Raw genomic sequence first — 20954 nt, forward strand, 5'->3', positions numbered from 1 at the left:
TTTAAATTTTTGTTTTCTTATTAAATTCCAACTCTTCAAGTTGGTTACATATCATTGAATTCTCAAAATTTCAGCACTTATGACATAGAAACTTGATATACTCCAAATGCATTTGATGACCTTGTAACCTCCACTAATTCAATGATTAACTATCGACATTGTCCCTAAGCATTCCACTAACTTTGTTCCACTCGAATAATCATGTAACTCAGATTTAATTACATTGCATTCTCAAGTTCAAAATTAGTAGGAATTAACTAAAAGAATTTACGGGGCTTTACACAAACACCTCAAATTGAGGGGAAAAACATTGTTTTTGAAAAAAAAAATACTTTTGGCATGGTGAGAAGCTTGGCCAAACAGGCTATAAGCACAGAAATATATATATATATATATATATATATATATATATATATATTATGTGCTTAGAAGATTTATAATGGGGAACAGGACACTGCTTCTCCTCTGGCATAAATGGAATGTTCTGGTAGAAAGAGTAAAGAAAGCTTAATTGACTAGTATTGGGAATGACTAAAGCTATGAAAAGCTTGTGAAAGACTTCCCCTGTGCACAATGTGAAAATTAAATAGGAAATACTGTTGAAGATTGTACACAAAATTTGGAGAAGCCTCTACCACCAAGAGGAGTCACAATTCGATCCAAAATGGTATCTGTCTTTGCATCTAAGTATCCCATGTCAGTGGCTTCCGACGAAATGGCTTTATTACCTCTACCATTACACCAGCAGTTGATAATAAAGGCGCCTCGTGCACTAGAATATGAACATTCACGTGTTAGAGAGTCTGTTTTTGCTGCTCTACATTTCTCCCTCTTGTGCAAAAGAAACTGATTAGACCAATTGTGCCAATCAGACACTTCACTTTCCTGAAGAGAATGAGCCGTTGTCTTTATCCAGAATCCAGAATCGAACCATTTTGTATCTTCCACTATACCCTGTAATGAAGAGTATAACAATATATGAGGATTAAGATATAAGTCTCTTTTATTGAACAAAGCAAACAAAACTTTTGAATCATTTGATGCATAGGGACTAACTCAGTAGAGGTAAGGTAAGTGATTAAATCAAAGGACCTAGGAGATTACTGTCACGACCCAAAATCCCCTCCGTATGGGTATTGTGATGGCACCTAGTCTTAAGGACTAAGTAAGCCTAACATTAATTGAAACAACAACATTATTTAAACAACATCTAACAATTTGAAATAGAAATCTCTTAAAGTTTTACAATTCCCAAAACCCGGCAGTACAAGTCATAAGCTCTATAGAGTGTTTTCTAGAAAGCTTCTAAATACAACTGTCCAAAACTAAGAATAAACAGTGCAAAATAAAAACTTGAAAGTGACTTCGAAGCCTGCGAACGCACCAACAAGTTTACCTTGAGTCTCCACAGCAACGACCCGCACAGCTACTAACGAAACATACCTGGATCTGCACAAAAAATGTGCAGAAGTGTAGAATGAGCATACCACAGCGGTGCCCAGTAAGTATAAAAACTAACCTCAGTGGAGTAGTGACGAGGTACAGTCAAGACACTCACTAGTCAAATAACCTGTGTCATACTAAAATAATCGAGAACAAATAGCAGTGATATAAACAGTAAGGCAGCAAGAACACCACAATTATTGCCCCGACAAATAAGAAAGAACACAATTACAACCAATTAAACAAGTCTTTCACATAAGAACTCTTCAAATAAAATACATTCCATATATATATTTCCTTCGAATATGTATCCTTCGAATATAAAACTCATTCAAATAAATATCTTTTAAAATAAAATTCTTCAATTTAAAAGTCACTCTGTGACACCTCATTTCATAATTATCAAATACGGATTTCAACCCACCTTTATATTTTCACGGCACCTCGTGCCCATATTTCTATCACAACTGCATGGACTACTCACGTGCCAATAATATCAATGTATATAAGATCCGCATGATCAATTTATTCCCATTAATGTAAGTTTATAATTTAAATCAAGTAGGAAATCAACAAAAGAATAAATTTATTTTAGAAATCATTTGGTGGAGAAAAATAACATTTTAATAAAATGAAACACCTGATAGTTGATGATTTGGATGTGAAACTTATAAGAATTAAAGTATACAATAATTTCTTTTATTCAAAACAACTTAACCTTAAAAGTTAGTAAAAGCTGGAAACACAAATCCTCAGAGTCTCGTACAAGGGCCAAAGCCAACACATTACAACCAGGAATACAAACACACAATATAATCAAATAATACATCGCGGAAGAACACACGGATTTACATATCACGGAAAAATAAAATAACCAAAGGCAAGTGCAACCATAGAAAATATCAACAAAAAGAGTACTCCCGAGGTACCGCCTCGTAGTCCCAAAAGTAAATATGCAACATCAACAATGCCCCCAGGCCATCACAAATCAATTTCCGACATAGCCCACCTTGTCTCGCCGCGTGTGCAATAGTAAAATGAATTCCCGCCTTGTCTCGCCACACGTGCACAATAATGTTCCCACCTTGTCTCGCCACATATATATATATATATATATATATATATATATATATATATATATATATATATCCCGCCTTGTCACGCCGCATGTGCAAATATCAATAGTAACAATAGCATGGCAGAAACCTCGTGCAAACACCCGAACATAACTCCCACAATATAATGTGCCAATATCACATCTCATAAACTGCACCTCAAGTACTCAAATATTACAACATCATATAAATTGCACACCAAATGCTCAAATATTACAATTATCACAGATTGCACATCAAGTGCTCAAATATCACAACTTGCCACAAAAATCAACCATACCTTATTTTTCACAATAAGGAGCCCATGGCTCGACCATAATGTGCACAAAAATCTTAACAAAATATCCGAAAATTAACAAATCAGCAAAATAATATTTTACATAAAAATCAAGGTGGCAATTACATCAAATCATCATGTAAAAATAATTTCAACAAACAAGGATCTAGGCATGACAAATAGAGAATTTAATAGTTGCCAATAATTTCCCATTTAATACATAAGGGCGTCTAAAGATTTTTAACCAATGTAATTTGCCCATATAACCCAAGTACGTACTCGTCACCTCGCGTACATGGTTTTCAATTACACAAATTGCACATAAGACTCAATGCCTAAGGGGATAATTCCCCCACTTGAGGTTAGGCAAGATACTTACCTTTTGAAGTTAGGCCGATATTCCAAAATAGTCTTCTTGCTTGAATTGACCTCCGGACAGCTCAAATCTATCCAAATTAATTGTATAACTTCATTAAAATTCTTCAAAAATAATTCTGGATAATAATACGTCGACTAAAAATTTTATTCCAAAAAGTCAACGCGGGACCCGCCTCTTGGAACCCGACATAATTTTCATGAAATCCGAATACCCATTCCGATACGAGTTCAACTATACCAATTTTATCGAATTCCAATAAAAACTCGACTTCCAAATCTAAAATTTTCGTTTTTGGAAGATTTTACAAAAATCTTGATTTTCCTCTATTAAATCCGAATTAAACGATGAATATAATCATAGATTCATGAAATAAAATCACTTTAGGATATAGAACATTTACCCAAGTCAAAGTCGTGAAGAACTACTCCAAAATCGCCCAGAAACCGAGCTCCAAAATCTCAAATCGAAAATGATGAAATGACCATTTTTTGTCCTAAATGTTTTGCCCAGATTCCGCTTCTGCGGACTAATTTCACGCACCTGCGAGCTCGCTTTTGCGAGAAATTTCTTGCTTCTGCGATGCCCACTGACCTCTCGCACCTGCGGAGAAGTTCCGTTTTCTGCGGTCTCGCAGGTGCGGGATAATTTTCGCACCTGCGACCACTGCCCAGGCCTGCTACTTTAGCATCTGCGATCTCAACCTCGCATCTGCGATTGCGCATCTGCGTTCCATTTCATCGCAGATGCGATGATACCAGTGACAGAGTTCCAACAGCTCCTTCAATTTTAAATTTTGGTCCGTTTAACCATCCGAAACTCACCCGAGGCCCCCGGGACCTCAACCAATTATACCAACACATCCCAAAATACAATACGAACTTAGTCGAGGCTTCAAACCACATCAAATAACGCCGAAATTACGAATCGCGCATCGAATCAAATTTTGAGTTTTCAAATCTCCCAACTTCTATATTTGCGTCGAAACGTATCAAATCAATCCGGAATGACTTCAAATTTTGCACACAAGTCATAAATGACATAATGGAGCTATTCCCATCTCCGGAATCGAAATGCGACCTCGTTATCCAAAAATTCACCCTTCGGTAAGATTTTTCCAAAAATCTTCTATTTTTCAACTTTCGCCAAAATGCGTCGAATCGTCCTACGGACTTCCAAATCAGAATCCGGACGTATGCCGAAGTCCGAAATCGCCATACGAAGCTATTGACATCATCAAAATTCTATTCCGAGGTCGTTTGCTCAAAAGTCAATTCTCCAGTCAACTCTTTCAATTTAAGCTTCAAAATGAGAATATTTCTTTAAATTAAATTTCGAATCTTCCGAAAACTAAGCTCGACCACATACGCGGGTCATAATACATATTGTGAAACTTCTCGAGACCTTAAGTTACTGGACGGGGTATATTTTCTTAAAACGACAAGTCGGGTCGTTACAATTACCAACTTGAAAGAAGCTTACATGGAAATCTTGGTCCAATAAGAGTAGAGAATCCTTCAACCAAATGGATGAATATCCCTCAAACTGTTTAATCCATTCAAGTCCCAGGTCTTTCCCAAGGAGGCTGCTAGAATAGCATCCCTGGTAAGTAGCATAGCATTTTCATGAGAATAGGAGTTGAAAAACAAAATAAAAATTGACGAAATTGTTCTTAAGCATACTTCAACACAAGTATAAGACTTGGCTGACATGAGAGCAAATGCAAAATTTGTCTTTGTACCACAGCAACCTCCTAGCTGCATCCATTGAAACTATCTACATTTAGCGCCATCAGTGAGAATTATTTGAGCTGCAACTCATGAATAGCTCATGAACAGATTTCAATGGCACCGATAATCCATAACCTTTATTATCTTCACCATAGCACCTGAATGGATATCACAAGTACTGAGATTCTTCTACTTTTGTACAGGTAGGGGGAGGGGAGGGTCAATTTAATAATACATCAAAAGAAATTGGGATACTTACATTGGAAATAAAAATGCAACCACAGCCATCCAAAGATGGAGAACAGACACGTGTAGTTTCTCAGTAACTAAACAAGGCCTGGATGGGAATATTCTCTTTTTGGACTTCCAGCAAGCTTTATTGAAATTCTAAACTCTAGAGCAACCTTTTGCAATGCATTTGAGTCATTATCGAGCACTGATTGAAGAGACTAAGAACTTAGAACTGAAAGAGTCCAGTAATGAGTCTACAGTTGAAGATCATATCCTTCAACAAAATTCAGGCAGGCCAGAGTGCACTTCAACAATCACAGATTCCAATTATGCTCAGGAAAGGCTGCCACATTGGCTCGTGTACAAAACAAACGCGGTGGTTCCTCTGTGGAAAGGAATGCCAAAAGGAACTTGACAAACTTGTCATACCATTCTTCTACCAAATAATAAAACAAAATATAGCCAACGTGATTACTGCCAATAGATTTTGACTTAATATACTAGCAACCTTCTGCACACCATTTGATCTAGTTACCTGTGAGAAAGAACGCATTTTCATGATAATATGACATCTTTATAGGAAAGTACATATTCCCCGTTTGACGAAGAATTAGAAGAACAACAATTATTTTCAAGTGAAAGAGCATAATGCTGAAAGGAAAGCATAGATGCAATTCACTGATAACTTTGCATATATCTTGATGTCATATAATTGCAAGAAAAAAGGATTGAATTAATATATAACTTTTTTCGTGTATTAGTTTGGGGATTGAAAAGTTTGGAAAAACTAAAGGAGAGAAGGTGAATGGAGGAGAGAAGAAAACAAATTGACTCAGAAACTGAAAATGAAATAGAGACTTACTTAAGTTCTGAATTCTTTACCCCATGTAAATTTCTGGAATATGGGAAATCTTGGACCACCGGGAGTTTGGGCCACTCTGATTGGTGCAACTTGATGGGTCCATCCCATGTGTAAGGGAGACATCTTTCTTTTGGCTTTGAAATGTCAAGCCAACTAAAGAAATAGTAAGGAAGATTTTATGGTAAATATTTCTTTGGTTTCACATTGAATATTTGACTCTTATCAAACTCATGAGATCATTGATGACATCAATGAAGCATTCCTAAACACTATAAATATGTGTTTTGCTCTCATTGTAAAGTACACCAACAAAGAGAGAAAGAAAGAGTGAAGTTTCACAGACAATGTATAAGAAAATAGTCTGTGAGAAAAATAGAGAGTAAGCGATATTGTATTTGAGGTGAGAATATCAAAAGAGGGTTATATCTTTTGAGTGTTGTAGTGGTCTTTGGAGTATTTTACTCGGACCTACAAAGTGTAAAATTTCTCACTATAGTGATATCAGTTGCTCGTCTCGGGGCCATGGTTTTTTCCCTTATTCAAAGAGTTTTCCACGTAAAATTCTTGGTGTCGTTGTCACTCTTTTATTCTTGTTAATTACCGTATCTCGGTGCTACGTGATTATTCCGCTTTTATTATTGTAAATATTATTTTTATAAGGGGTTTATTCTCAACAACTGGTATCAGATCACAGGTTCTGCTCGTTCACAGAAATATTATTCACTGTCGGTAGTACTATACACGATGAAAAAAAAATATTCGGAGTAAAGTATGGGATAGAAAAATTTAACGGAGATAGCAGTTTCTCAACATGGCAAAGAAGGATTAGAGATCTGCTCATCCAACAAGGATTACACAAGGTACTAGATGTTGATGCCAAAATGCCTGATACTATGAAAGTTGAGGATTAGGCTGACTTAGATGAAAGGGTTGCTAGTGCAATCAAGTTACACTTATCAGATGATGTGGTAAATAACATCATTGATGAAGACACCGCACGTGGCATTTGGGCAAGGTTGGAAGCCTATACATGTCCAAAACGCTAACAAATAAATTGTACCTGAAGAAGCAGCTATACGCCCTACACATGGGTGAAGGTATGAATTTTTTGTAATATTTAAATATGTTTAATGGACTAATCACACAGCTCGTCAATCTCTGAGTAAAAATCGAGAAAGAAGATAAAGTCATCTTGTTGTTGAACTCGTTGCCATCTTCGTACGATAATCTGGCAACAACCATCCTGCACGGTAAGGCTACCATTGAGTTGAAAGATGTCACATCGGCTCTTTTACTCAATGAGAAGATGAGAAAGAAGCCTGAAAGTCAAGGACATGCTCTCATCACAGAAGGTAGAGGCAGGAGTTACTAAAAGATTTCGAGCAACTATGGTTGATCCGGAGCTCGCGGGAAGTCTAAGAACCGATCCAAATCAAGAGCTAGAAATTGCTACAATTGTGATCAACCAGGTCACTTCAAAAGAGATTGCCCAAATCCAAGGAAAGGCAAAGGTGAAACTAGTGGCCAGAAGAATGACGACAATATAGCCGCCATGGTGCAAAACAATGATAATGTTGTCCTCTGTATAAACGAGGAAGAGGAATGCATGCACTTATCAGGTCCAGAGTCGGAATGGGTGGTTGATACATCAGCATCTTACCATGCCACACCGGTAAGAGATCTTTTTTGCAGATATGTAGCAGGTAATTTCGGCCTTGTGAGAATGGGTAACACAAGCTACTCAAAGATTGCGGGGATCGGTGAAATTTGTATCAAGACAAATGTCGGATGCACATTGGTTCTAAAGGACGTGCAACATGTACCTGATTTGCGGATGAACTTGATCTCAGGAATTGCCTTAGATCGAGATGGATACGAGAACTATTTTACAAATCAAAAGTGGAGACTCACCTAGGAATCATTGGTGATTACAAAGGGAGTTGCTCGTGGCACGTTGTACAGGACAAATACAGAAATATGCCAAGATGAATTGAACGCAGCACAAGATGAGATTTCTACAGATTTGTGGCACAAAAGGATGGGTCATATGAGCGAGAAGGGATTGCAGATTCTTTCTAGGAAATCACGCATTTCTTATGCCAAAGGTACAACGATAAAACCTTGTGACTACTGTTTATTTGGTAAGCAGCATAGAGTCTCATTTCAGACATCGTCTGAAAGAAAATTGAATATACTTGATTTGGTATATTCTGATATTTGTGGTCCAATGGAAATTGAATCGATGGGCGGCAATAAATATTTTGTTTCTTTTATTGATGATGCTTCACGAAAATTATGGGTTTATATTTTGAAAACCAAAGATCAGGTGTTTTAAGTTTTCCAGAAGTTTCATGCTATGGTGGAAAGAGAGACATGCCAAAAACTAAAACGTCTCCGAAGTGACAATGAAGGTGAGTACACTTCAAGGGAATTTGAAGAGTACTGTTCTAGACATGGGATCATACATGAAAAGACAGTTCCTGGAACCCGACAACACAATGGCGTAGCCGAAAGGATGAACCGCACCATTGTGGAGAAGGTGAGAAGCATGCTCAGAATGGCTAAACTGTCTAAGTCATTCTGAGGTGAAGCAGTTCAGACAGCCTGTTACCGAGTCCATCAGTTCCGTTGGCCTTTGACATCCCAGAGAGAGTCTGGGCCAACAAGTAGGTGTCCTACTCGCATATGAAGGTGTTCGGTTGCAGGGCTTTTGGACATGTACCAAAGGAGCAGAGAACAAAGCTGGATGATAAATCTGTTCCATGCATATTCATCGGATATGGAGATGAAGAGTTCGGATACAGATTGTAGGATCCTGTAAAGAAGAAAATCATCAGAAGCAGAGATGTAGTCTTCCGAGAAAGTGAAGTTGGAACTGCTGATGATATGCCGGAGAAGGCCAAGAATGGTATTATTCCTAACCTTCTTACTATTCCTTCTACTTCTAACAATCCCACAAGTGCATAAAGTACGACCAACAAGGTTGCCTAGCAGGGGGAGCAACCTAGTGAGGTTATTGAGCAGGGGGAGCAACTTGATGATGATGTCGAACAAGTGGAGTACCCCACTCATGAAGAAGAATAACCTCAACCTCTGAGGAGATCAGAGAGGCCAAGGGTAGAGTCATGCAAGTACCCTTCCACAGAGTATATCATCATCAGTGATGAATGAGAGCCAGAAAGTCTTAAGGAGGTGATGTCCCATCCAGAAAAGAATCAGTGGATAAAATCCATGCAAGAGGACATGGAATCTCTACAGAAAAATGGCACGTACAAGTTGGTTGAACTTCCAAAGGGAAAAAGACCACTCAAATGCAAATGGGTCTTTAAACTCAAGAAGGATGGAAATGGCAAGCTTGTTAGATACAAAGCTCGATTGGTGGTAAAAGGCCTTGAACAGAAGAAAGGTATTGATTTTGATGAAATTTTCTCACCTGTTGTCAAAATGACTTCTATTCGAACAATTTTGAGCTTAACAGCTAGCCTAGATCTTGAAGTGGAATAGTTGGATGTGAAAACTGCATTTCTTTATGGAGATTTGGAAGAGGAGATCTATATGGAGCAACCAGAGGGATTTGAAGTAGCTGAAAGGAAACACATGGTGTGCAAACTGAATAAGAGTCTTTATGGGTTGAAGCAAGCACCAAGGTAGTGGTACAAGAAGTTTGACTCATTCATGAAAAGTCAAACTTACACAAAGACATATTCTGATCCATGTGTATACTTTAAAAGATTTTCTAAAATTAACTTTATTATATTGTTGTTGTATGTGGATCCAATCTTGAAGGGCTATACAGATGCTGATATGGCAGGTGACATTGATAACAGAAAATTCACTACTGGATATTTGTTCACATTTTCAGGAGGAGCTATATCATGGCAGTCGAAGTTGCAGAAGTGTGTCGTACTCTCTACAATTGAAGCAGAATATATTGCCGCTACTGAAGTTGGCAAGGAGATGATATGGTTGAAACGGTTCCTTTAAGAGCTTGGATTGCATAAGAAGGAGTATGTCGTCTATTGTGACAGTCAAAGTGCAATAGACCTTAGCAAGAACTCCATGTACCATGCAAGGACCAAACACATCGGCGTGAGATATCACTGGATTCGAGAAATAGTAGAGAATGAATCTCTAAAAGTCTTGAAGATCTATACAAGTGAGAATCCTTTGGATATGCTGACCAATGTGGTACCAAGAGACAAGTTCGAGCTATGCAAAGAACTTGTCGGCATGAACTCTATATGAAAAACTGGAGTTACCTCCTTAAGGTGCATGAGACTGGAAGGGGAGATTTGATGGGTCCATCCCATGTGTAAGGAAGACATCTTCCTTTCGGCTTTGAAATGTCAAACCAACTAAAAGAATAGTAAGGAAGATTTTATGGTAAATATTTCTTTGGTTTCACATTGAATATTTGACTCTTGTCAAACTCATGAGATCATTGATGACATCAATGAAGCAATCCTAAATACTATAAATAGGTGTCTTGCTCTCATTATAAAATACACCAACAGAGAGAGAAAGAAAGAGTGAGGTTTCACAGACAAAGTATAAGAAAATAGTCTGTGAGAAAAATAGAGAGTGAGCGATATTATAGTGAGGTGGGAATATCAAAAGAAGATTATTTCTTTTGAGTATTGTAGTGGTCTTTGGATTATTTTACTCGGACCTACAAAGTGTAAAATTCCTTACTATAGTGATATCAGTTGCTCGTCTCGGAACCGTAGTTTTTTCCCTTATTCAAAGGGTTTTTCACGTAAAAATCTTGGTGTCGTTGTCACTCTTTTATTCTTGTTAATTACCGTATCTCGGTGCTACGTGATTATTCTGCTTTTATTACTGTGAATATTATTTTTGTACGGGGTTTATTCCCAACACAACTTTCTTCTAACTGTGGGCAGTCGTCAATTAGCAGGTACACTAATTTGGTGAGGGGTCGCATAGCATCTACAGATGGCAGATGCTGTAGTTTTTCACAGTTCAATAAAACTAACTCTTCTAAAGAAACAAGTTTGACGAGCCCATCTGGTAGAGCTTCTAACAATGGACAATCATCTATCTCCAGATTCCGTAATTTGGGCATGTCATCTAAGAAGTCCAGATGCTGTAGCCGTTTGCACTTCAGTAGTCCAATTTTATCACGTCACGTGTTCATGTTTACTAATATAAACTCGAAAAAGCTCACTGGTACAAGAAACTTAAAATCAAAATACACTTAAATCAATGGTTTGAAAATAATCAAGTTGATTATCAAATTAACCTAAATCCACTTCCTTTTCCTTTTCACATACCCAAAAAAGCACCAAAGTTAACACAACTGCACATCATCACCTTTGCCGTTTCGTCATAGGAATCAAAGATCAGCTCATCGAATCAATCAAAGAGTGAAATGGCGTTCTGAAGTGAGTAAATAAGTGCTAAAAGTTTAAACTGTTTGGTGGAGACAAAAATTTCTGTTTATAAGAAGAGGCAGGTGTAGCATGTACACTGTGCGGGAAAGGCCTCTGATGTTAAATCTTAGTCCAGGATTTTCCTCATACAAAGAAATAATGTCTCTGATCCAGCTTCAGCCAAGTGCAAATTAAAAAAAAAAACAGCCCGGTGCACAAAGCATCTCGCGTTCGCACAGGATCCAAGGAAGGGCCGCACCCTATAAGAAATGCAGTTTCCCTTCCCAATCATGACACTGAATCACATCTAAGAGAGGTCTTTTCCAGTCTACCATTTTGACAAAGTCCATGATGTTGTTTCAACCATGAATCTGAAACACAGGAAATGGTAAAAAGTCAGTCTCGGCAAACATTTCATTCTTGGAAAATGGAGAAGCAGATCATCACAAGTAACAACCAAAAAAAAAGACGCTTTAGGAGAAAGCAAAACATGTTAAGCTGAACAGATACTGCTAAGGCCGTTTTAAGAGCCGATAAAGCACTCTTTGCTGTAAGATTCATGACATAACAGTCTTTTTTATCTTCATGGAAATCTTGGTCCAATAAGCAGAGTAGCCACTGACCATCCATATCCTTTATTATCTTCACCATAGCACCTGATTAGATGGACTAAATACTGAGATTCTTCTTTTGTACAGGTTGAGAGAGAGGAGGGTCCCAACAAAAGAAATGAGGAAACTAGGTGAAGTTTAAATATTGTGAGAATGCAATAAACACTCCTATCGTCAATGTAATTGCATGGACTGAAGCTCGAGCAAAGGAAAAAAAGAAGAAGAATTATATTGAGTGAAGCACCGAATAGAGAGAAACTAATGTAGGCTTTTCCTAACAGCTTACATCCTAAATCTCCTTGCAATTAACAAAAGCATTCCCTTTCAAAACTGAAATATTAACACTTACACAATTTCATATATTGTTGAGGCATGTGACAAGGTTTATCAAAACAGTAAAATGAAAAGATCCTTAATAAACGGGGAAGGTCATATTATTGGAAATCATCAAATGATAAACTGAAAATGCCAATACTCATTTATAAGCTATAAAATGCTACACGAATTATCTGTGCATAAAATAACTTAAAAAACAAGCTAATTTCCTATTACAAGGAATAAAAGCAGTTGCCTAAAAGAAAAGAGAAAAGATAGAAAAGAAGACCAACTAGCCAAAAACAAAAAGAGGTTTTTATTTTGCAACAAGCATTTGAAGTATCACATGAGAACATATTCATCATTTGATGCATTCTTTAGCAGAAATACTTAAAATAGGAGGGAGACAAAGTATGCATACATGGAGCTCTTTGAGCCATAAAGAGACGAGATTGTTCCTTTCATTTGAGAGATTCTACAAGGCAAAGATTCTGTCCTCAGCAAAATTCAGACCAAAGCGCACCACAAATTAGACAACCCACCACAGATTCCATGCTCAGGAGAGACTGCTAGAGCAACCTTGTAGCATGATATTTGATCTAGTCACCTATGAGAAAGAACATAAATTTTCATAATTAAACCACAACTTTAAAGAAATATAGATATTCTTTGTTTGATGAAGAATTTGAAGAACAACAATTGGTTCTAACCGGTCCAACAGTTTAAAGTGGAAGAATGCTGAAGGGAATGCACAAATGCAATTCACTGATAATTTTGCAATTTTCTTGATGTCAAATAATTGTAAGAAAAGGATCAAATTAATATAAACTTTTTTTTATCGAATTCTTCAGTAATGTTATAACATGTATTGGTTTTGGGAATGAATAGTTTGGAAAACAATAAAAGAGCGAAGGAGAATGGTGAGAGGAACAATTGAAAAAGAAAAGAAAAAAATTGACTCAGAAACAGAAACAAAAACAGAAACTTACGTAAGATTGGAATGGTTCTCCCCCTAATGTAAATTTCTGGAATATGGGAAATATTGGACCATTGGGAGTTTGGGCCACTCCGATTGGTGCAACTTTCTTCTAACTGTGGGCAAGCTTCAATTCTCAGGCACCGTAACTTGGTGAGGCGTCGCATGTCATCTCCGGATGGCAGATGCTGTAGCTTTTTGCAGTTTGATAAATATAACGCTTCCAAAGAAACAAGGTTGACGACCCGACCCGACAGAGCTTCTAACAATGGACAATTATGGATCTCCAGTCTCCGTAATTTGGGCATGACACCTGAGAAGTCCACACGTTGTAGCCTTTCGGAGCTCCATAGCTCTAAACTTTCAAGAGAAATAAGGTTGTCAAGGTTCTGAGGAAGGGACTCGATTCCGAAATTAAATATTACCATCCTTGTTAGGGCAGAGAGTTGCATAAACTGATAGGGCAGAGAATCCCAGTTCGCACGTCCGTACACCCAGAATGTACGAAGGGACGATAGCTGCTGAATGCCATTGAACATCAACTGGAATGCCTCGAAATCTACCAACTCTGAGAAAAGACCTATGGTCAATTCCCTTAACCCAGTGAGACGGTGAAGGCCCCCTGCGGGTATACTATTCATCTTGGGACATTCTGATATATCTAAATATGAAAGTGAAGGCATTTCCCACTCATGTAAAGGCAAGGAAACTAAGTTGTTACAGCAGCTGACCGACAAAAATTCCAGAGACCGACAATGCTCTAGCATTTCACTTGGTAAACTGGTCAATCTATCACAACTGTAAAAATCAAGACTTCGGAGGGAAGTCAAATGATTCTCTCCACTGGGAACAGGAACGGAACTGATATTGCAGAATCTAATCTTTAAGCTCTTAAGAGACTGGAGATTGTACATACTTTGTGGCAATTCACGAAACTCTCCGCATTTTAAGACGGATAGATGCTGAAGAGAAATATTGTTGCGTAGCATCTCATCTGGAAGACAAGTGAGCTCTTTCACATCATAGACAGTAAGCTCTACGAGAGATGTCAAGTTGCTGCACAAGGTCAACAATGGCATTTCACTGTCAACTACTTCAATGCTTAATTCACGTAGGACTTCAAATTGATTTGGAGTACTTTTTAACCGCCGACAATTGCTAATGCTCAACTTCTCAAGCGCAGGAAACATTCTTACTACAACTCTGTCTCGACCACCATCTCTTGTTGGCATCAATTCCACTCCCTTCCACTCAATGAGGCTAGGCATATGCTTCAATACCAGTTCTTTGAGTAACGGGAACACTTGGATATTGGCGTTATTGCTGCTCGATCCATTATAGTTAACATCAACACCATAAAATGCAGGTCCAATGCATTCCATCTTATCGAACCCGACCAGCTCAAGATGCCGAAGGAGTTTTAGTTGGCCAAGTGATGGAATTTCTATGCACTTTCTGCAACCAATTAATTTCAACTTGACCAAATTTGGTAGAAATTCTCCATTGAACCATGAAGGAAATCGAGTCCCCAAGTAGTCAACTACCTCTAAGGTTTTCAAGTTAGGATGCGGTTGAAGACCATCCAAAACATACTCATCATTGATTTCACATCCACGATTGGACCAAAAATATGCCAGCTTGTAGATATTTGGTTTCTCCTTTAGGTATGCTCTTCCAGCTTCTTCTCTATTACGGACCAATTGCAGACCGTTGATCGTCAATTCACCTCTAAGGTTTTTCAGATGGCCTAATTCTTCTATCCCACGACCTTTCTCTAAACCTACCTTGAAATGTTGTAGCGTTTGAAGACAAGTCAATTTACCCATGTTAAGTATCTGAAAGCGATAAGAGTTGTAATATATGTGTCGCAAACTTATCATGTGTTCCATCTCATCTGGAAACCCATTGAGGATATTGCAGTTATTGACTCTAAGCGTTTGCAAATTGTAGAGCTTGCAAATGGAGTTGGGTAAGGCATCGATACTAGTCCTAGAGAGATCAAGATATCTCAAGTATATTAGCTTGCCGATTGAGGCTGACAACTCCTTGATGCCTGACTGGGACAAATTTAAAACTCTCAAGAACTGAAAGCTCAATAGCATATCTTCAGACATATCACTGCTTTTCCAGAACAACGTGCATAAACGTCCAGGCTCATTAATCTTCTCTATTTGATCTCTTGGTGAGTTCCATCCAAAGTATCGAACTTGAGAAAGATTATCTCCACCATCAAATAGTTTAGATTTTAAAATATCTTCAGCCAAATCATGCACAAGATCATGCATCTTACAGTGTGTTATATTGTTGTGCTCATCTAGCTTAACATCTTGCAGCAAGGAATTTTCCAACAAAAGTTCAAAAAACTTGTTACCAACGTCTTCCATCACAGTGGTCTTTTGACATGGACGAAGAAAGCCTTCTGCCATCCAGAGTTGGATTAGTTGGTCCTTTTCAAACTCAAAATCTTTTGGAAACATTGCAAAGTAGGCAAAACACTTTTTCAGATGTGGAGATGGTAGATAAAAATAGCTGAGTTTTAGTATTTTCTTCAAGCTACTTTGCCCACTATCATCTTCACCTGCAACAAGGGGATTGCCCTCAAGAATTGCCTGCCATTCATGTTTTTCTTTGTTGCGTAACATGCCTCCCAACACACTTGCTGCCAATGGTAGACCTTTACACATTTCAACAATCCTGTTGCCCATGCTCACTAATTCCTCTGTAACCTCCCCATCAACAAATGCTCTTTGTTTGAAAATGGACCAACAATGATCATCTGTTAATTTTTTCAACGTATGAGGATCTGCTGCTACAGAGGATGCCACCTGATCCCTACGAGTAGTCACAAGAATGCAGTTTCCTCTGAATGTATTTATTCCTTTCAAGGTGTCCAAGAAATCGTGCCACAATATTGTAGGGTCAACACGCCACAAATCATCCAGGACAAGCAAATACCTTTTTCCTCCCAATTCATCTTGCAGCTTCTTGACTATAATATCCCTACTTTGGACCTCAAGTTTCCTTTCTGTCAATGATTCGAGCATCAATTCAAGAAAGCTCTTAGTTTCTAACATTTCAGGTAGACACAACCAAACTCTCTTTTCAAAATGTTGCTTGATCTGTTCATCATTAAAAATTATCTTAGCGACAGTTGTTTTCCCTGAGCCTCCCATACCCACTATGGGAATGGTGCACAGAACAACATCCTCTCTCATGTTCAACATCTTCTCCTTTATTTCAGAAACATCTTTGTCTCTACCAACAACATCAGAAGCAACTACCACAGAATCTGTTTCTCGAACTGGTAATATTTGGCGAGAAGGACCTCTTGGGGGTTGGAGACCGAGGTCTTTGGCTAACTTATTGATAGCACTCAACTCATCACTGATGTTGTTGATTTTCCGAGACATTTTCCACTTTAAAACTGTATTAGAAACAAAGTTACGGACCTTTTTCATCGGTTTGTTTTGGATCTTCATAACTTCTGCTTTGAGAGATTCATATCTGAATTCGTCAAACACATTTTCAGCATCTTCGGCAACTTTCTCAAGCATCTTGAGCCATTCTTCCACAGTCTGGTCCTCAACTTGTCGTCTTTCAGCATCATGAATGAAAGCTTGGATCATCGTTAGAGTTTTTTTCAGCATTTTGAGATCTTTCTTGCAGTTCCTTAAACTTTTGACTTCCTCACTAGTGAGAGAAAGCAGCTTCTCAAGCAAAACTTGAACAGTAGCACCAATTACAGGGTCGGCCATTGTTGCGTTTTTCCTTCACAAAGTCTTCTGCCTCTACACCCCCAAAGTCTTCTCAAAGTTCTTCTGAAGTCTGCTTTGCTAGTTGTTTGTAAACCACTCAAATAAAGATACTCGCTAAGTTTTAAATTTAGATGAGTTAGTTTAACTAGTCACAGAGTTTAAGAAAAAAGAAAAATATTTTTAAAACTTGTGATCTTAACATATTTCATTCAATAAAAATTTAAATAATTTTCCAACTCGAGTTCGCGACCAAACATTCCATTCAACAGAAATTTAAATAATTTCTGCTGAATAGACACCTTATCAACGACATGGCACCTTTGCACCTGTTGGAACTCAACTTCGTTGGCTATAATAGAGAGGCTTAGCCTCATTTTTCACCGCCGAAATCTGAACATTTCTCCCCTCTATCTTCTGCATTCTGCATTGTTTTTCAAAAGAAAAACGCAAGTATTTTGTGTGATTTGCTCCGCCATTTGAGTTCGCCGAAGTTCTGTGATTTGAAGTGCCGCGATCACAGAATAGTTATTCCATTCTATCCTGGGAGGAATTAATCCGAAACCTTCGGCAACTTTGGGGGATTAAATTCCTTAAGGATACACAAGAAACTTGTGGGCTTGGAATTTTTCTGTATTGTTTTCTTAAACTAATGTTTACTGATTTTCGGGTTTTGAATACAATGAGATAACAAGCTTAAAGAATTTAATATTTATTTCTGTATTCATCTTACTATCTGATTTGGGAGATTAAAATCGTAGTGATTTTTTACTCCCGTTTTGGAGATTAAAATTTTCGGATTTTCTACTCCAGTTTGAGATTAAAGTCTTTGTGACTTTCTACTCAATCCGAGATTAAAATCCTTGTGATTTTCTACTCGGTTATTTGTATTCGGTTTGAAGATATAAAATTTTTACCGAGATACTAATTCTGTTTGTGTCAATTTCTTACAGAAAAATAACAACAAGTACGGAACAACAAAATGATTCTGTTGGAATGACTACTGCTGCAATGGCTACGGCGTCTTCAAGTGGCACAATGCCTACACCGGCGATGGTACCGGCAGAAAAGCCCGAAAAATTTTCCGGCGTGGACTTCAAATGTTGGCAGCAGAAAATATTCTTCTACCTGACCATACTCAGTCTGCAGCGCTTTATCAGCGAGGACATTCCGGTCTTGAGAGAAGAGACTCCGGCTAATGAACGATTTGTGGTCACAGAGGCATGGAAGCATTCTGACTTCTTATTCAAAAATTATATATTGAGTTGTTTGGAAGATGGCTTGTACAGTGTTTACAATGTCATGGAAACTTTGAAAGAGTTGTGGAATGCTCTTGAAAAGAAGTACAAAACGGAAGATGCTGGACTTAAGAAGTTTGTTGCCGCAAAGTTCATGGACTTTAAAATGGTTGACAGTAAGTCTGTCATAACTCAAGTTCAAGAACCGCAAGTCATCGTTCATGACCTCCTTGCCGAAGGTATAAATTGAATAAATATTTTTATTAAAGATATTGATTATATTATTAATTCTAAATTTATGATTATATGTATGGTCATAAATGAAGCGTTTCAAGTTGCAACATTTATTGAAAAGTTACCTCCAATGTGGAAGGACTTTAAAAACTACTTGAAACATAAGCGCAAGGAGATGATGTTGGAAGACCTTATTGTTCGCTTAAGGATTGAAGAGGATAACAAGGCTGTAGAAAAGAAGTCTCGTGAAAATTTAACAATAATGGGTACAAATATTGTTGAGGAAGCTTCGACGAGCAAAAGGAGAAAGAAGCCGTCTGGACCAAAGAATTACCCAAGAAAAAAGAAGTTCAAAGGTAATTGCCACAACTGTGGAAAGGTTGGACACAAGGCTGCTGAATGTCGTGCACCAAAAAAGGACAAGAAGAAAAGCCAAGCCAACATGATTGAGAAGAATTATGAAATAGACGATTTATGTGCCGTGCTTTCGGAATGCAACCTAATCGAAAATCCTAGAGAATGGTGGATTGATCCGGGGGCTACTCATCATGTTTGTGCTAACAATTAGTTGTTTACTACTTATACTCCCGTTGGACCCAACGAGATAGTTTTTATGGCAAATTCTGCTACTGCAAAAATTGAAGGAACGTACAAGATAGTTTTGAAGATGACTTCTGGCAAGATTGTGACTCTAAATGATATCCTTCATGTTCCTGAAATGTAGAAGAATTAGTCTCAACATCACTTCTAGTCAAAAACGGCTTTAAGTGTATTTTTGTTTCCGACAAGGTTGTAGTTAGTAAGAATAAAATGTATGTAGGAAAAGGTTATCTTAGTGAGGGCCTTTTCAAACTCAATGTAATTGCCATTGATATGAATAAAATTTAGGCTTCTTCTTACTTTCTTGAGTCGAATAATTTATGGCATGAACATTTAGGCCACGTCAACTTCAAAACTTTGCGAAAAATGATTAATGTGAAAGTATTGCCTAAGTTTGAATGCAAATGCAATAACTCGAAATGTTAAATATGTGTGAAATCAAAGTATGTTAAGCATCCTTATAAGTCAGTTGAAAGGAATTCCAATCCTTTAGACTTAATTCACACAGATATATGCGACATGAAGTCAATACCATCTCGCGATTGGAAAAAGTATTCCATAACTTTTATTGACTACAGTACTAGATATTGCTATATTTACTTACTTAATAGCAAAGATGAAGCAATGGATCCATTCAAGCAATACAAAAATAAAGTTGAAATGCAACTAGACAAAAAGATCAAAATGATAAGAAGTGATAGAGGCGGCGAATATGAATCTCCTTTTGAAGAAATATATTTGGAATATGGTATTATTCACCAAACAACTGCCCCTTACTCACCGCAATCTAATAAAATTGCGGAAAGAAAGAATAGAACGTTAAAGGAGATGATGAATGCCTTGTTAATAAATTCTGGTTTACCTCAGAACTTGTGGGGGGAAGCTATTCTTACAGCTAACCAAATACTCAATCGAGTTCCCCATAGCAAAACGCAATCCATTTCATATGAATAATGAAAAGAAAGGAAATCCAACTTAAAATATTTTAAAGTGTGGGGGTGTTTGGCTAAAGTGAAAGTCCCTAAACCCAAAAGGGTAAAGATTGGATCAAAACCGTTGATTGCGTTTCCATAGGATATGCAACAAATAGTAAGGCATATCATTTTCTGATTCATAAATCAGGAAATACCGACATTCATATTAATACGGTAATTGAATCAGATAATGCTGAATTCTTTGAGAATATTTATCCGTATAAAATGGAATGTGAGTCCTCTAGTGAAAAATTTAAGCGGCCTCAGGAAGAAGCAAAGGAAAGTATTTTTGATGAGGAAAATCCAAGACGTAGTAAACGTCAAAGGACAGCTACTTCCTTTGGACCAGATTTTCTGGCATTCTTATTGGAAAATGAGCCTCAAACATTCAAAGAAGCAATGTCTTCCTCGGAAGCACAATATTGGAAAGAGGCAGTCAATAGTGAGATAGAATCCATATTAAGTAATCATACTTGTGAATTGGTTGATCTTCCTCCAGGAAATAAACCTTTGGGTTCTAAGTGGATTTTCAAAAGGAAAATGAAAGCTAATGGTACTATTAACACATATAAGGAAAGACTAGTTGTTAAAGGGTTTCGATAACGAGAAGGTCTTGATTACTTTGACACATACTCGCCGGTAACAAGGATTATATCTATCCGGGTGTTAATAACGTTAGCCGCCGTGTATGACCTTCAAATCCATCAGATAGATGTGACGACAACCTTCTTAAATGGAGATTTGGAGGAAGAAATTTATATGGATCAACCTAAAGGGTTTGTAGTTCCCGGAAAATAACAGAAGGTGTGTCGACTTGTTAAGTCACTTTA

At 37.6% G+C, this 20954-nt stretch overlaps 3 protein-coding genes and 3 long non-coding RNA genes across 6 annotated transcripts; 3 read left to right on the top strand and 3 right to left on the bottom strand.

The window, feature by feature from the left end:
• Positions 1-582: 582 nt before the first annotated feature.
• LOC108948463 (uncharacterized) lies at positions 583-5584 on the bottom strand. Its single transcript, XR_011413741.1, has 4 exons — positions 5201-5584; positions 4953-5099; positions 4694-4813; positions 583-954 (listed from the first exon to the last, which is right to left on the bottom strand). It is a non-coding gene; the product is annotated as an uncharacterized lncRNA (long non-coding RNA).
• An 848-nt stretch (positions 5585-6432) lies between these two features.
• Positions 6433-10779, top strand: LOC138904359 (uncharacterized). Its single transcript, XR_011413427.1, has 2 exons — positions 6433-6511; positions 10712-10779. It is a non-coding gene; the product is annotated as an uncharacterized lncRNA (long non-coding RNA).
• A 277-nt stretch (positions 10780-11056) lies between these two features.
• LOC104115998 (uncharacterized) lies at positions 11057-14114 on the bottom strand. The gene is made up of 3 exons (XR_004512038.2): positions 13340-14114; positions 12772-12957; positions 11057-11795 (listed from the first exon to the last, which is right to left on the bottom strand). It is a non-coding gene; the product is annotated as an uncharacterized lncRNA (long non-coding RNA).
• A 38-nt stretch (positions 14115-14152) lies between these two features.
• Positions 14153-17149, bottom strand: LOC117281406 (putative disease resistance protein RGA3). Its single transcript, XM_070193006.1, has 2 exons — positions 14243-17149; positions 14153-14169 (listed from the first exon to the last, which is right to left on the bottom strand). Exons 1-2 carry the CDS (start codon positions 17079-17081, stop codon positions 14153-14155), a joined length of 2856 nt encoding a protein of 951 aa, XP_070049107.1. The 5' UTR covers positions 17082-17149.
• Positions 17150-18074: 925 nt separating this feature from the next.
• Positions 18075-19118, top strand: LOC138904506 (uncharacterized). The gene is made up of 2 exons (XM_070193007.1): positions 18075-18555; positions 18643-19118. Exons 1-2 carry the CDS (start codon positions 18075-18077, stop codon positions 19116-19118), a joined length of 957 nt encoding a protein of 318 aa, XP_070049108.1.
• A 45-nt stretch (positions 19119-19163) lies between these two features.
• LOC138904507 (uncharacterized) lies at positions 19164-20727 on the top strand. The gene is made up of 3 exons (XM_070193008.1): positions 19164-19270; positions 19762-19898; positions 20225-20727. The coding sequence occupies exons 1-3, from the start codon at positions 19164-19166 to the stop codon at positions 20725-20727; spliced, it is 747 nt and encodes a 248-aa protein (XP_070049109.1).
• The last annotated feature ends 227 nt before the right edge of the window (positions 20728-20954 follow it).

Source organism: Nicotiana tomentosiformis, chromosome 2 (genome assembly GCF_000390325.3).
Source record: "Nicotiana tomentosiformis chromosome 2, ASM39032v3, whole genome shotgun sequence".
Classification (NCBI taxonomy): Eukaryota; Viridiplantae; Streptophyta; class Magnoliopsida; order Solanales; family Solanaceae; genus Nicotiana; species Nicotiana tomentosiformis.

Coding starts and splice junctions, on each gene's coding strand:
- LOC138904506 (XM_070193007.1), top strand. CDS start 18,075: ATGACTACTGCTGCAATGGCTACGGCGTCTTCAAGTGGCACAATGCCT. Junction 18,556..18,642: donor TCATGACCTCCTTGCCGAAG/GTATAAATTGAA, acceptor TCATAAATGAAG/CGTTTCAAGTTGCAACATTT.
- LOC138904507 (XM_070193008.1), top strand. CDS start 19,164: ATGGCAAATTCTGCTACTGCAAAAATTGAAGGAACGTACAAGATAGTT. Junction 19,271..19,761: donor ATCCTTCATGTTCCTGAAAT/GTAGAAGAATTA, acceptor CTTACTTAATAG/CAAAGATGAAGCAATGGATC. Junction 19,899..20,224: donor AGAAATATATTTGGAATATG/GTATTATTCACC, acceptor GCGTTTCCATAG/GATATGCAACAAATAGTAAG.
- LOC117281406 (XM_070193006.1), bottom strand. CDS start 17,081: ATGGCCGACCCTGTAATTGGTGCTACTGTTCAAGTTTTGCTTGAGAAG.